At 46.9% G+C, this 16,066-nt stretch overlaps 1 protein-coding gene across 3 annotated transcripts in view; it reads left to right on the top strand.

The window, feature by feature from the left end:
- Positions 1-1,009: 1,009 nt before the first annotated feature.
- Positions 1,010-16,066, top strand: part of LOC308314834 (A disintegrin and metalloproteinase with thrombospondin motifs 20) — a 147,256-nt gene continuing 132,199 nt past the window's right edge. For all 3 annotated transcript variants that reach the window (XM_080762575.1, XM_080762574.1, XM_080762576.1), the window contains exons 1-3: positions 1,010-1,411; positions 1,680-2,095; positions 7,589-7,766. In XM_080762575.1, coding sequence (XP_080618701.1) covers positions 1,321-1,411; positions 1,680-2,095; positions 7,589-7,766 — 685 coding nt within the window. In that variant the 5' untranslated portion in view covers positions 1,010-1,320. The remainder of the gene's footprint in view (positions 1,412-1,679; positions 2,096-7,588; positions 7,767-16,066) is intronic.

Below are 16,066 nucleotides of genomic sequence, written 5' to 3'. Positions count from 1 at the left end.
CATGGTTGAATGTATTGAAGCAGGCAAGCAGATGGAAGTAATGAGTGAGTGATCCATAAATGGAGCATTAAAATAAACTTGAAATTTACATATTTGTTATTTTAGAAAGTTGCCTTTTAACCTAAAGCCAACATGTGCCCTTTTTAAAATACATGATTGCCAATTTGCCAAGTTGGAGTCTTGGATGCTTCAAGCGCTTCCCATGATCCAAGAGCGTTTCCGGTGAGCCCACCAGATCTAATCACGCACAATGCGGTGACATTTTGTGGCTGGAGGAGATGAAAAACGAGAGTTCTTTGAAACGTCCATCAAGTATGTGTAAGACTTTAGGTGTCCAGATGATTAACGAGAAGCTGACCACACCATGGCCAGAAAAGACCACTTTACGCTTAATAGTTCACAGTGACTCTGTGCGCAGAATGTCTCAATGGACTGTTTGTTTCTTTAATCACTTGACAATGCCTCTTTCATCACCTCCGTGAAGTTAGGTTTAGTCAATTTTAACCACGCGTTGCATATCAATATGATGATCATAATGTGGCTTTGTTTATTTCATTTTATTGCAGTTTGTTTCTTTGTTGTTGGCCACATAGCCTACATAGTTTTTTTTTATTACTAGACGACAATTATTATTATTATTATTATTATTATTAATAATAATAATAATATTAATAATAATATTAATATTATTAATATAATATGAGGTTAAACCCACTCTGGGTAAACCAAGAACATTTAGCCAGAAAGGTGAAGATCTTCGGGAAATATTAATGCTGGCTAATCGCTTATTTTCATGGGAACATCCTCCAGTTTATTAGCCTCGGTCCCAGCCTTACTCATTTGGGGAAGAGAAAAGCCAGTTTATGCCTGCCCCGAAAGTGTGGTGGTCGTTGCGCGCTCTCACTATTGGCTCCCGCGGCCTGACGGGGGCGTTGCTTCTGAGTGTGTGTGAGCGCTTTGGGTGCAAGAAGAGCTGTTCTATGGATGGCTGAGGGGAGAGAGAGCCCTCCTTTCCGTATAGAACCGCTTTACATTAGACAGCAGTTTTCTGTGTTGGTGGTGAGGAATGTCATCGTAAATAGCGCGTTGTTTACACCAGAGGACACTGGATGCAATTTTTTCAGTTATGCGATGAGGCCAGTGCACTTTGCAAGAGTCGTGCTGCTGCAGAGAGCCTCCGCAGAACCCACCACCACGACCTGTTGCTGCTGACAAGCCGGGGAGAAGAAGAGGGGGATCCGCCTGAGAAGAGGAGAGGAGAGGGTGCACTGCTGCCTGGAGAGGAGAGCCTTACATTGGTTTGCTTCGCGCAGGGAAATCATGCAGTTTGCAATCTGGCTGGTTGGACTAACATGTCACCTGTCAGCACTTGTCCGAAACACGTTGGAATACAGATTGCATCCGAAACAAGGTACTCTTTTTGTTTTTCCATTTTATTATGGGGGATATCATCACCCGTGTACATGCTCATGTTGAAACGGTGTATCCCGGGGTTGAGAATGAATGATGCGAGTTTGTGGCTATGCCTGTCAGGCTGTTTTGTACCATATTGCGTGTTTGGGGTAAAAACTTGCAATCATTGGGCGCGTGAATTAACCACCGTTACTTTCTGTCAAGAGTTGTACATTTATTTTCCTTTTTATGTCACTTATCATTTTACTTTTTTTTTTCTTTTTTAGAAAGTTTCATCAAGCAGTTGTCATCCTATGAAATCATCACGCCGCTCCGTATGAATGAATTCGGGGAATCGTTCCCCCACAAGTTGCACTACAAGAGAAGACGGCGGAGTTTAAATGACGACCTCTCCTCCAGGGGTCTGCGGGCTCACTACAGGATCGACGCGTTCGGGGAGCGCTTCCACCTCAACCTGACGGCGGACTCCGGCTTCATCGCCCCCTCCTACTCAGTGACACACTTGGGAGCAGCGGAGGAGAAGCCTGGCAGCGGCAGCAACGACACGGCGGGCGCCCACCAACACTTCCAGCAGGACTTCCAGGACTCCGGCGGCATCAGCGGTATGCGCCACTGCTTTTTCCGTGGACACGTCAACGCCAAGAGCGAATTCCCTGCCGTCTTCAGTTTGTGCACCGGCCTTGTAAGTATCCCCCCCCCCCACACACACACACACACACACACACACACACACAGACACATGCATACCCCCCATCCTCCTCTAAACTTAGATATACATTTATCAGGCACTGCTGACAAGAAGTCTCCTTGCTTCATCTTCTCCCTGGGATTACATGCATGCCCTGCCCCCCCCCCCCAGTATGTGAAGAGTACTGGTGGTGTAACAAGAGCAAGTGTTGCAGGACATGATGCCACATTGACCACACTGAGAGCAAGAGCGTCCCGCTGCTTGTGGGGTGGTGCTATTTTGCACTGGTCTAGGACCCATGCCATGCGACAACCTGTCATATGATTTTCAAAATATATGTTTAGGGACTCAAATGTCTGCCAAGTGATTTGCTGTCATGCCCGTGTTATTAACTTACTGTCAAGAACTTTTCACTCGCCAAGTCGGAGTGTTGCCATCTGCTATGTCATGCCAACTGCATTTGACAGTGTGGGTCTGTCAATCATGCATAACTTAAAATATGGAATGGAATGGAAATAAAAACATATTAAAACAAAGAGTAATTCTCCAACAGTGCTAGCATGAGCAAATGTCCTTAAGAAGCTGATAGATGGATAAAGAAAGAGTTTTTATTCTCATTGTACCACCTGTCTGTTGCATTGACGGTGTCTGTGAGCTTATAGGATTGTATTAGGAAAAGTGACTGCAAAGGATTTCTACACCTCTGTTAGTTGGAGCATGCAGATTGTGACAGCCATGAGTGTCCGAGCCGTTTAGATCTCTCACTCCATTTCAAGAGAATCAGCTACGTTTTGAAGGCGATGACTTCATGGGTCAGATAAGGTTACTGGTTCAGGGGCAGGGGGTTGACCTCAGTCGCGCCAGCCGGATTCTGGTGTGGATTCTAGTGGGGGGGGGGGGGGGGGGGTCTTTGGCGAGAAAGAGAGAGAGAGAGAGAGAGAGATAGAAGCTCTGAGTTTACCCTCTGTGTCATAGTCACACTACAACATCCCCTATCAGTGACAGTGACATAACCTTTATTTTAGATATGTGCACACTGTGCACGGTACAAGGATAGCATTTGTTGCAGGGAAGCGTATCAGCTGTACTGTTTTGGCCCCGTGTCTTCACTGGCACTTCCACGATTATACCCACAGTAATTGTGCTCTTGTTGAGGCTTATCATAACTCCCAAAGATCACATTTCTTTCGTGTTCATGCGTGCATCCAAGATCTAATTTATGCCAATTGGAGTTGTCTGAGTAATAAAGCCCCATAATTACCCCTCTGCTGAACTTTGATGTATGACTCTTATCCAAGCACATTTGTATCCTTTTTCAAGCCATCGCCATTGGTTATCCGCATCGCCACTCATTGAGAATGACAGGACAATGGAGACAGCACCAGAGGCTATCGGGTCATAAATGCGTCCGTCTCTGTCTCTCTGATCACCGGGGCTCAATGGCCGGGCGCATTTTGCTTGGATGAGATCATTAAAGAATGATTAAGTCCTAAAACAAAGGGGTCATTCTGGAGAATGCAGGTTCTCCTTCGTCCGGTGTTTTTGCTCCAAGCAGTCCCCCCAGGGTGTCAGGGTTGGGTTTGGAGGGGGGTGACATGGTGGTGGCTTGCAGGGCTTTGTGCTTTTTCACAGAGCTCATGTGTTGGACAGAAAAGAGGACTGGGAAATGCTGTGGTCGGTGAGACAACTGCTGCCAGCAGTGAGACGATCGCGGAGGAAGTGCTCTGTGACTTACACCGTGGGAACTGGTGGTTTGCGTAGGACCCTCTCTTTCTCAGTCCCCTCACATCATTGAAGTGCATGACGTGTCGGCTGTACGTGTCGAGGAAAAAGGGGCCTTCTTCTTTCAGTCCGGTGCCAAGTGTGATGTACATCTGTGTAAAGATCAGACCCGTGACACCTTTATGCTGTGTTTAGCTTCAGAGAGATTGACTGCAGCCCCTGTACTGTACAGTACGTCACAGCAGATGACTCGACAAGCCGCTGGACACCACACTGTCTTTGTGGGCTTTGACTCAATAGCTGTGTGCCAACAGACATTCCATCCATGGCATGACGTTGACCTCGCTCCGTCAGAATGAGAATCTCTCCCCATCGTAAGATCCAGTTCAGCACAGAGTTGTTCCGATACCAATACCAGTATCAGAAAAGATAACGATTGTATCTGTACTAATTATTAGTTTACTAACTTGTAGCTGCACTATTGTACCTGCACAAATTTTATTAAAGGATTAGATAATTGTTTTATTCCTAAATTTAGTAGATTAGTGGTTAGTGGTCTAGGCTCAAACTTTTTAATTTCATGGACTCCCATGAAAAATTGTTACGGGTCCATTTGGTTCCATCCATTTGTACATTATTTTAGTTACAAACCTGTAAGGGTCCTTTTGAAACCTCCTCAAGGAACCCAGAGAGTTCCTGGACCCCACTTTAAGAGCCACTGGGATCAGTATTCTGTATCGACCAATACGCAAGTTACGGGTATCGGAATCGATATCGGTATCGGGAAAGAGAAAATTATATCAGTAGTACATCTCTCTATATTCAGCACCCACTGCTGAACAGCAGCCTCTGTGTCTGTGCAGACTTTGACCAGCTCTGCTAATGGCCTATAGTGTTGGGAAACCCTGGAACTGTGGCCCCTCGATTGACTAAACAGAGCACTTGTGTAAGTTGTGTTTCTCAGGCCCTGTAAGAACACCTCATGGAAACTCTAGAAAGAGAAGACCGTAAACCAGGTGTTTGTTTATAGATAGTAATTCATCAGACAGATACACACATAAACATTGTGGCCGAGCAGTGGTATTCTATGAATGATCTCATCTCTTTAGAACAGTAGTACAACTGGATGGATGCTCGCACATTTAGTTACAAGCAAGTTCACTTGGCCATGTACACTGCCATTATTCATTTCATGTCAATGATGCTAGTTTTACAATGTTATGTTTTGCCACATGTGGAAAAAGACAGATTAAGGTCACTTTCAATTTTATTTACTATTATTAAATCAACTTGCACATGGGTACTGACCTTTGGCATATCCAGATTCTTCACTCTTCCCTAATTTAAACTGTTTATTATAATTTTTTGCCATGGGCTAGCAGCCATCAGTCGCAGTTGTGGTCTTCACAGACTATGGGTTCTGTAGTCATTTTCTCGGTCCCATAGCCCCGACGGATCGTGGGTGACAATGTGTGTGTGGACTAGTAGTGCATGATAATTATAACTATAAGCAATAATAAAAAAGAATGTCACATGCAATTTGCTGTCATAGATGTCATAGACTGTCTGATATTCGTGTTATATATTGGCTGCAGCAATGCAACATCTATTGGCCTATAGTAATATTTTGTTAGAATCAGTGAAGCACAAATTGGGAATGACATGCAGTTTAATATTAACCACTTAACCTTTGTATTGTTTGCGTATGACAGTGCATATAACTAATCTACCGCTCACAAAATCATCAAAACATGAGTTGTGGTGAGCTTGTAGATCGGATAATGTATTTTGTTTTGAAAAAAGGATAAAAAAAAGAAGCAATATTTTGAATTGTTTGTGTGGGAAAAATCTCGCCTACAATGACACGCCCCAAAATGAGTGACACCATGTTGAAAGTGGTTAAATACAATGTCCCTGTATGTACCCGAGGTCTCGTGACACTCTCACTGAATGACTGAATCACCACATCAACGTAAGGTGGGCACTCGATTTCAATCCCGCCAAGTGTGAAAGTGTGTTTAGTCTGTGACATGACAGTCAAACACCTGAGTGCGAGGTGCTGGGACACCCAAACAGGGAGGGTTTTTTGCATACAGCCCGGGACTAACATCTAGTGCTCATCTGGTTGCCTGTTGGGGGGGGGGGGGGGGGGGGGGAGATATTTGCTCATGGCTGTGCACACAAATGGTCCTGGCAGCACATACCCCCCCCCATCTCAGAGTGCCACGTTGTAACTTGACTCCATTAATACTCTGGTCCATGGCCCAGTAGCAGCAGCAACAACTTGCCAAGCCTGCAGTGATAGGAGCAGGACAGCACTGGCTGAAGTTAGGGTTGCGATCCGGAGCCCGTGGGAACCGGATCCAACATTGAGGAACCTGGGATTGCTTCCATCACATTGGAAGGCGTTTTCGGGCACCGGTTTATCACACTGTCAGAGCTGGTATGTGGACTTCACAAAGTTCATGTCTGCTATACAATTACAATACCGGTGGTTCTCATGCGTTTAAATTTCAAGGGCCACCATAACTCTGAGTGTGTACAAAATGGAACCAAATGGACCCATGCCAGATCTGTAAGGGTCCACTTGGAACCCCCTATAGGAATCGTCAAAGGGAACTGTTAAGGAATGGGACCGTTAAGAGGGAGTCGTTATTGAAAGGATCTCTCCCAACCCTAAAGTGGACACAGTGCGCAGAGCAGAGGCTTTCAGGACCTACCCTGTGTCAAGTCTTTACAGTACAGCACTGAACACAGAGAATTGAAGCCTATAGCGCTTTGTGTGTAATGTATAACGAGGACTGTGCACTTTTGAGCTCTCTTTAATCCTGCCCCGTTTGAATGTGAGGCAGAGGAAAAGAAAGGCCACATCCGATCCGTGTGTTTTCCATTGTCAAACGTTCATCACTCGCGAAGATGGCCGCGGAGATCGAGCTGCGTCCAAAGATAACATTCCAGTGTCCCCAATATCCTGTTAAAGTGTGCGCATGAAATGACCATACAAACACCACTCATGCGCCTCACGGCTGAGCGGGCTAAGCAGCTTTGCGAGGAACTCAGCGGCCACATCAATATTATCATTCCTTTGACAGTGTACAGTGATGTCACTCCTCCCTTCAGAAGTTCAGATGACTTTCTGTCACACCTTAAGCCCTGTGTAGTATGACGGTGTCGTGCACTGCAAATAGCCCATCCACAACACGGCTGGCTTAGGTGTGCGATACTGTCTTATGACATTTGGCATTTGGCATTTACAGTCTGGCTTTGTGAACAGAAAGTGCCTTAGGACAATCAACTAGCACGCTATATGAGAAAGCCTACAGTGGGCTTGTGGTATTTAAATTGTTTTTATAGTAAATGGAAATTATACTAAATAATAATAATATTCTTTTCATGTTCCGTTCTCTACTAGATCCCAGCGGGTTAAGCATTCATGTTGATTGACACTGACATTTCTATTTTATGACCTTTATGTATTTTATGACCTTTCTGAGTCAGCACGTTCTTTCAGTGTGCACCTGTCAGAAAAGGTGAAGTTACTCAGACGCACGGAACTAATGCGAACACAACAGTACTGCCCAGGGCTGCAATTGGGCGCGATCGCAGAGCGAGACAACAAACCACTACTTATATGAAAACTATGCCATAATCCGCACGTCGGACGTTGTTGCATGCTTTTTACTTTGCACGTGCAAGCAAGCAAGCACATGCTTGGCCTTCGCTCATGACAACCCCACCCCGCCTCCCACCTTGCTCTCGTTTCAGATCGGGACCTTCACCACACAACACGGGGAGTACTTCATGGAGCCTCTGATGAGCGGCGAGGGGGAGGAGGAGTACGACGAAGAGCCGAACAAACCTCATCTCGTCTACAGACATGAGCGGAAGAGGAACAGCCTTGCCGCCACCAGCCATGCCACCGCAGAGCCATGCGCTGCCTCAGGTAACAGACAGCAGACTGTCTAACTACACTACCCACAACCGCTGTCTGTCTGTCTGTCTGTCTGTCTGTCTGTCTGTCTGTCTGTCTGTCTGACTGAGTTTCTCCCCACACACTTACCTCATGTTGACCTGGCTTCGGTCTATGAGCCGTGGCAGTAAAAAAAGAAAAAAGATAGAAAAAAGGCCATAAAAGTGCAAATTATACTCAGTCACGATCTTTGTCTGGCAGGTTGAGTGAGAAGATTTGAGTCTTGATTAAGGGCTGCTATTGAAACAATCCTCTGCCTAATTAAAGCAGAAACACGTTCCAGCTTCGCTCTGTGCTTTTGCACACATGATGTAAGTGAAAGCGCTCACACCCCAGGACCGTGACAAGAACCACAGAGCAGAGAAATAATTACTTTTTTCTTCCTCGTTTGCAGTTCTGGAAGAAAAATAACTAGAGAGCTTTTCTGCTTGGGAGGTTGCTCGAAGGCCCCACATCCAGACACCCCCACTCCCACCCCACCCCGGTTCATTTGAATTTTTATCGTTGGGTGGTGGAGAGGCCCTCGAGAGAGAAAGCGAGTTGACCCAGCAGAGTTCACAGGCGACGCAAGCCCTTATAACAGCGCTCGCTGCGGAGCTTTGTGGGCGGCCTTTTGTTGACTGGTGCAATAAATCTTTTATGTGCGGTGCGCTTGATTTGCTTGTTGTCTGAACGCGGGCCATTGTCGCCCCGACGGTGGCCATTGTGTGTCGCTAAGGTTTAAAGTAGTTGGAGTGACCTGATGGACCGGGCCAATACCTCCTTAATATGCTTCCCTCTTTCAACCCCCCCAGTCTGTGTGTGGTAAACAGAGGGAGAGAATCTGGAGGGTCTCCGTGACCCTCCCCCCCCCCCCCCCCCCCCCCCCCCTACCCCCCCATCTCTGAGTCTCTTTGAAATATGCTCTCCTTTAAGGAACTGTGGGCGGCCAGGGCGCTTATTGAAAGACTTCTGATGAGGGTGCAGCTTGGCTAGCGATCTCCTCCTGTCTCCTCTCACTAAGTCCCACTGATATAGTACATCCAGTCCTCCTCTAATATCTCCTGAACCCCCGGATGAGATTGAGATCCAGAAGTTTTCATCTCCTGACCTCAAACGCAAACCTCAAATCCCCCCTCTGGAAATCGTAATATTGTGTGTGTGTGTGTGTGTGTGTGTGTGTGTGTGTGTGTGTGTGTGTGTGTGTGTGTGTGTGTGTGTGTGTGTGTGTGTGTGTGTGTGTGTGTGTGTGTGTGTGTGTGTGTGTGTGTGTGTGTGTGTGTGTGTGTGTGTGTGTGTGTGTGTGTGTGTGTGTGTGTGTGTGTGTGCGTGCGTGTGCGCATGAGTGCGTGAGTGCGTGTGCGTGCGCAATAGGAGGAGACACCTGCAGGCTGCATCAAAGGGCAGCAGGTACACAATGAGCAGGAGGATTAAAAGAGCCAGTAGGGCAGGGTTTTGGGAGCGTGAAGTGTCCTGGGCCTGGGCTGCGGTTCCTCAGTCTTATCAGATAGGCCCTTCTCCAGATGCAGCGATAAATGGGCCCTTTGAAGGCCAACGCTGCCTGCCTGGGACCTACACTCACTCGTGAGGCACCCCTTGTCTTTTTACGGGAAGGAGTGTGCATGGTGCACATGCTCACTGCTACAGTGCTGCTTAGCTAGCAGTAAACACTTTGGGATGGCACTTGTCACTTCGCTTTCAAAATGCTGAAGCACATTTTGTACTGCTCACAGCTGAACAGCGTGGACTACTTGAAATAGGGCGTCTCTGTTGTACGAGGAAGGTATAAAGTAGGGCTTAACCCATTTAGACCGGCTGCTGTGTGGCCACATTACTTTATCTCTGAAGCTCGGAATGTGTGCACGTCTCCTTGTAGTTTTCTAGTCTTTTTGGTACTTTTCCGGATTCCGGATTTCCGCCGGATTCATTTCTTCCTTAGGTTTTAGAAGGCCTTTTCAAATAGGCATCAGGTCTAAATGGCTTAAGCGGTTCATGTCACAGATGTGTAGCCTTGTTCTCTCTTAATTAAACCCTATAAAGTTAGTTGGGACTCTATCCTAGGCCCCCTCCCATTTCCCTTTACACAAATTATCTTCATTGACAATAGCAGATCTATGCTTTGTGATGCGTAGTGAGCTTGTGGATCTGCTATTTTATTCACCCTATAATAGGGATGCTATAGGGTTCATGGTTAAACTCTTATGTTAAAGTAAAGTAGCCGTGGAAAGGTTTCCAGAGCTACAGTACACGGCCTCATAGTTTCAGGAGACCATCTCCTGTTTCCGAAGTGTGAGCCAACATCATGTGTAAGTTCACCCCATGGACATGACACTAGTATGTCGAGAGGACTTACTTCCAATCTAACCCTTGCTGCTGAGTGCCAAGCAGGGAGGCATTGGGTCCCATTTGTATTCTGGTTGGTTGGTTTGGTGTGACTCAGCCAGGGATTGAACCCCTATACCTCTCAGTCTACTGGTGCCGGTGGCCACTTTAACCTCAAGGCCACTAAGCTGGCAAAATGCATTTTGGTCTTGCCTATTCTATGTCTGACTCTCTCTTTCTTGCTCCATTCTGTACAGTTACAGTACTGTCTGTCTCTACATGCTCCCCTAGCCTCTCCCTTTTGTTCCTCGTCAGACTCAAACGTTGTCTAAATATGGGGCTCCTAACCACAGCCTAATTGCTGAGAGCAAATTGTGTTGAGTAGCACAGTTGGGACCACCAGGGAGAACTGCCAGTTAGGTGAGAAAGGAAAGGAATCAAGAGAATGTGTTCATGTTTCTCCACAAGATGCCATGTGACGGAAAAGGAATTACTTTTGAAATTAGACAAATTATGGTTCCTATTCATATCGTCGATGTCGGGGGGGGGGGGGGACCTTGTATCTCCAAATGTCAACTTTTTGTACATCATTACTGCCCTACTTGGTCATATACCGTAAGAGTGTCAAGCTGAAGTCGTGAAAATAGCCAATCTACAAGCTCACAGTGTGTCACATTGCGATGCATTGTGAGCTTCTAGATCTGCTATTTTCCCTTCTTCTGCACGTTTCCGGTGTCTTGCTCCAGGACCGCCTGAAAGAGCATAACGAGAACATAGAACACTGCCTTTGATTTGGGATTGTGATCGGTCTTAGCAATGAAGTAATGAAAGAGGGGGACCAGTTGTTGGGTGTATACGTGCGTGTGTGTGTGTGTGTGTGTGTGTGTGTGTGTGCGTGTGTGTCCTGCTATCCCTTGAGGGAGGTGCCTCCGCTATCCCCTGTTCTTGAGGAGGTAAGTATAAAAGCAGTCTTTGTCGGGGTCAATGATCTCATGGTCCCCTCTCTCTCTTTCTCTCTCTGTCTCTCTCTCTCTCTCTCTCTCTGTCCCTCTCTCTCTCTCTCTCTCTCTCTCCCCTCTCTCTTTCTGTACGCTTTATGTCTTTGTCAAAGGGGAGGCTTGTCTCGAATCGGCGTTGGCAGCTGTGGCATGATTGCCAAGTGGAGCTGGCTGAGTCCGGGGCTTTGGAGGGGTTGCGGCAGTTTAGGGAAGCTGTGAGTGAGTCTGCAAGCTGCCAAGCGCCTCATTTGGTCACTCAGGACACATATGGAAATGCCAGCTCTGGGTCGACAACAGTCCCAGTCTGCTGGCCAGACAGGCCCTCTCTCAGTCTCTGTACATTTTAAAAAGATATTTGTTTTACCAAGCCCATTCATTCGACTGGGTTCTTTCTCTATCTCTTTCTATCTCTCTCTCCTCTCAACCCCCTCGCCGCCCTCTTCTCTTTGCTCTGCTCTTCAGAGAATCAAGTTTTTGAAACAAAGATTAAAACGAAGCGGCTCTTTTTCATGTGGACCGTGATGCGTGCAAAACATAACTGTGTATCAGCACAGGAAGATACTTGTAGCAAGATAAGGTTGTGATATGTTCTCAAGGCTCACGTTACTTTACGTCACTCAGGATCTCTACTGTATCACATAACTGTCTTGTTCACTGGTGTGAGCTTTTAATGCTATTTTCTTAGGCTTTGCGCTATTTGCGCTAATTTCCTAGGTGGTGCACTGGAACCTCAACATTCATTCAAGGTTTCCAAAGTTGACATAGGCGGCACACTTCCTCGAAAACCTGTTGAAAGGAAAGGAAGACACGTTGTTTCCACAATGACATGGCTAACAAAGATGAAGTTTAAGATCATCTTGTTTCCACTGTGGAGCTGACATCTTTCTGACACGGAGGCGCTTGACATTTCCATGCATGTGTGTCGTGACCGACTGAGAAGCGTTGAAAGGAGAAGTGCCAGGATAAGAGCTTTTAAAGTGTTGCCTTGATGGAAAATAACGTTATGTTGTTTCAGTATAGTCATGCACAGTGACACGGCCGCACAGTGCATCTGTCTTTCCCTAGCATATATATAGTGGCTTTACTTCAATGCGTGTGTTTATGTGCTGTTGATACATCAATCCATGAACTGTCAAACAGGTGTGACTTCAAACATTTCCTGTTGTCAGGAGAGGGAGAGAGAAAAAAGGTTCCATCCAAAGTTTCCAGGGAACAATTGGGCATCCTAAACCCTAACTGTCATATAGCTAATAGATCATACACCAGATTAATCAAGTTATTTTGAACCATGCTGCAAATACACACAGACCTTTATTTCCCTGCAGAAAGCGTTCTCCTTTCATTCACACCTCTATTAACTCTACCGCCATAGCCAACCTGGTGGGTGGCTTTGGCCACTGTTTAGAAATACCTGGAGAGTTGATAGCTGTCAAGTGGGCGATTAACGTTACGAGAGTATTCCTCGCTTGCTGCGTCAGCGTTGGGCTTTTAAAAGCCCCCCAGCAGAAGGAGCCAGTCGGCCTGAAATCACAACACTGCCTGTGGCCCAGTAATGAGCCATTCTGAGGGCTATCTGACTGTGGGAGCTTGCATGTGAATCAGTGTCGTCCTCCGATGGAGATAGCCACGAGGATGAGGGTGCCCCAGGATAGGGGCAGATTCTTGTCTTTCTCTCCCCCACGCCCCCAGTCCTGCCTCTCTCTCTCCCCTCTGCTTTCTATGCTCCATGCAAAGACAAGCCGCAGAGGCCAATAAAGGAAGGAATGAGAGAGTATCGCTTGTCACATGCATTAAGTTGGTTGCGAGTCCCAAGGTTCTGGAATGCCAAGTTTTGTGTAATTGCCAGATTAATGTGGAAAACGTTGCCACATTGATTGACTTGTGAAAACGCAGACACACATTATCCAGGTAAGCCCTTTCCAACTTGTATGCCAAATAGCTCACGGTTGTGAGTTTGTAGATAGGCTATTTCTTTCCTGGTTGAAAGTGGTTAAAGAAGAATGATCTCACAATGTTAGTGCCCCTAGAGTGCTAATGCTTCCATCCCCATCTTGGCCTTGTGGCTAACTAGAACAGGTCTTGCTGGCCTGGAACAGTGATGTGACTCATATAGCCTTAGTACCCAGGCTTTAATTTTTCGTTCGCATTCGGTTCAAAAATAAATGCCTGGGGAAACCCATTGGAAACTTGTATTTTGCTAACCAATAACAGTGCAGAGGGGCGTTGCTCCAAATTTGGTGATGTTAAGTGTTCTCCGCTGTTTTCTACCGGGGAGGGGAGGAGGGGGGCGGGGGCTCAGATCGGTAGACCAATGCGATCCACCGGCTGTCTTCGCCTGCACCATAAATCACACAGGCTGGCTACATGGGGCGGGCCGCGTGACTGACAACAGCTTTGATGTGGTGGTCCGTGGAAGCGGCATTGCATCCGAACATAATCACTATATAGGAGTTGCCACTGTGTGTGTGTGTGTGTGTGCGTGTATGTATACATGGCAGTCCAAATGCTAGCATCAGGTCTTTGGTCAATGGGTTCATTTACATGGAAAAATGCCCCTCCTCCGCCCGGGGTTTTGAACTAGCCGACTTGAATCACTGCCCACTCCCCCCTTTGCGCTTTCATGTATGTGAATGGAGGCACTTGTTGACTGTGACCTCACTTCCCTCTTTGTTTGGAGTCACTCATTGGACTCCATGGGTGGGGGGGGGGTGACCTTGAGCGTTTTCCCCCCCTAGAGAGGTGCTTGCTTTCTGGGCTCGCTATGCTGGTTTGTTTGCGAGATCAGGGTCGGGACACCATGTGTGCTTTAAGCCTTTTGTCTGCCTCTTAACGCCGGCTCTTCAGCGGGGTCAGGAGGAGAGGTATAGCTGGGTAGGGGTGTGATGGATGGGTGCTGATCGTTCAGACAACCTCTCTCACCTTTGGGGTCTGGCTTGCGGTGGTGTTGGGGCATCGGGATGTCAGTTGGCTCCACAAGGCTTAGACCCCCCCCCCCCCTCTGCCCCCCCTGGACGGACCAAACAACACCCTCCCCCAACACCCCCTGTTCCAGGAAGCATCTTTTGTTGCTAAGCATAAAAAAGTTAGCTTTGTGTATGTTGTGTGCATGCACTGAATGATACTTCATCTCTCTCTGTGTGTGTGTGTGTGTGTGTGTGTGTGTGTGTGTGTGTGTGTGTGTGTGTGTGTGTGTGTGTGTGTGTGTGTGTGTGTGTGTGTGTGTGTGTGTGTGTGTGTGTGTGTGTGTGTGTGTGTGTGTGTACACACGCACACTTGCAACATATGCACGTGCACACTGCACAGCTCCGGGCTTATCGGTGTGTCTGAGAATGCGTGTCATCTCCTGGCCCTGCGGTCGGATGAAATGTCCCCCTGATTGTTTGGTGGGAAATCGCTGAGCGAGCAGAGCAGGAGACAGATAGAGTGGAGCTTCTTGTTTCATGTGTGTGTGAGGCAGCACAGCAGTACAAACTGGGCCTGCGCTGCATGTGCTGCCTGCCTGCCCGACGGCCTCACTCACAGGCCTGGCAGCGGCCCCAGCCTGTTCTCTTCCCAAGCCTCCCACTGCCAGCCTTTCTTTTATTAAATCCTCTACACCTGCATCTCTGAAGTAGCCTTCTTCTCATCCACCACTTGGCTCTGAAAACAAAATCTTCTTCTTTTTTCCCCTAAATAAATGTTTTGTTGTTTCATACTAATTCCCCCTCGAACAATGACCTACAACTGCCTGCATGGTCTCAGTTGCTGCCAGCCCCACACTTTCTGGCCTGAGGGTGTAGAGTAGAGTCGACAACCACATGTCTCCTCCAAGCTCCAATACACATGGAGTCAGTCGTCACCCCTTTTGCAACCAGATCTTATTTTAATGATGTTTGGGAGACAAGAAACACTTTCCTGGGGGTTTTATGTGGGTAATGTCAGTGTTTTTAGATATTTTAGTATTTCCAAGTGTCTATGATGTCATGGACACTGGGACTACATGTTGACTCAGTAAGACAGCCCTCCCCTGTAAAATATCTAAAAACACATTACCCACATAAAATCCCAGGAAAGTGTTTATTGTCCCCCAAACAACATCCTCATCATCATTAAAATGAGATCTGGTTGCAAAAGGGGTGAAGTGTCCCTTTAAAGAACACACTGGGGTGGCGGTGGCTGGATGGTAACCGCAAGTTTGCCAGTTCGAACCGGGGCTCCCCCATGAGAGTTAGTGTCGAAATGTCCTTGAGCAAGACTCTGAACCCCTAATTGCTCCTGATGTGCTGGTTAGTGCCTTGCATGGTTTCCATGCATCTGTGTGTGAATGGGTGAATGTAATGCACAATCTATGTAAAGCGCCTTGGATAAAGACTGGAGTCGTGAAACTATATAAATGCACCATTTACCATTTACCACACTATCACTCCCAGTGTTCGAATCCCGGCTCCTCCTGTCCATATGTCGAAGTGTCCTTGGGCCAGAAATTGAACCGTGCCCACATTGCTTCAATGAGTTGGTCGGAGCCTCACAAGCTGTATTTGCCACCATTGGTGTGTGAATGTGGGAAGTGAGGACGCTGAGTAAGCACTCTGTGCCTAGAAAGGCGCTATAAAATGCATTCCATTATTATTATTATAGTATTAGTATTATAGCCATGCACCTATAAAAAAAAAATTGAACAACATTACTGAGAATAACTGGTTGCGCAAAGTTAGTTGGGAAAAGTATGCTGTGTTTTATATTTCACCATCATACAGTTGTTTTGAGTATCGTTTTGGGCTGTCAGCTGGCGAATCCATTTAAAATACTCATGAAGGTCTTTTTTCAGCCATGGTGTCCTCATTATTACACCGGGCTTCATAACACTGCGTGCCCACCAAATTATACAAGCAGCTAAATATACAACTGTTCCATTTTGTCATCTGACTGGAGCATAACAGACATCCTTGGACAGGACCGGGCAGGACAGGGCAGGGTGAGGCAGGGCCTGGGCAG

The sequence above is a fragment of the Protomyctophum bolini genome (assembly GCF_963924005.1).
Source record: "Protomyctophum bolini genome assembly, chromosome: 4".
Classification (NCBI taxonomy): Eukaryota; Metazoa; Chordata; class Actinopteri; order Myctophiformes; family Myctophidae; genus Protomyctophum; species Protomyctophum bolini.
The sequence above is the reverse complement of the archived record's forward strand: the minus strand, read 5'-3'. Positions and strand labels throughout refer to the sequence as shown.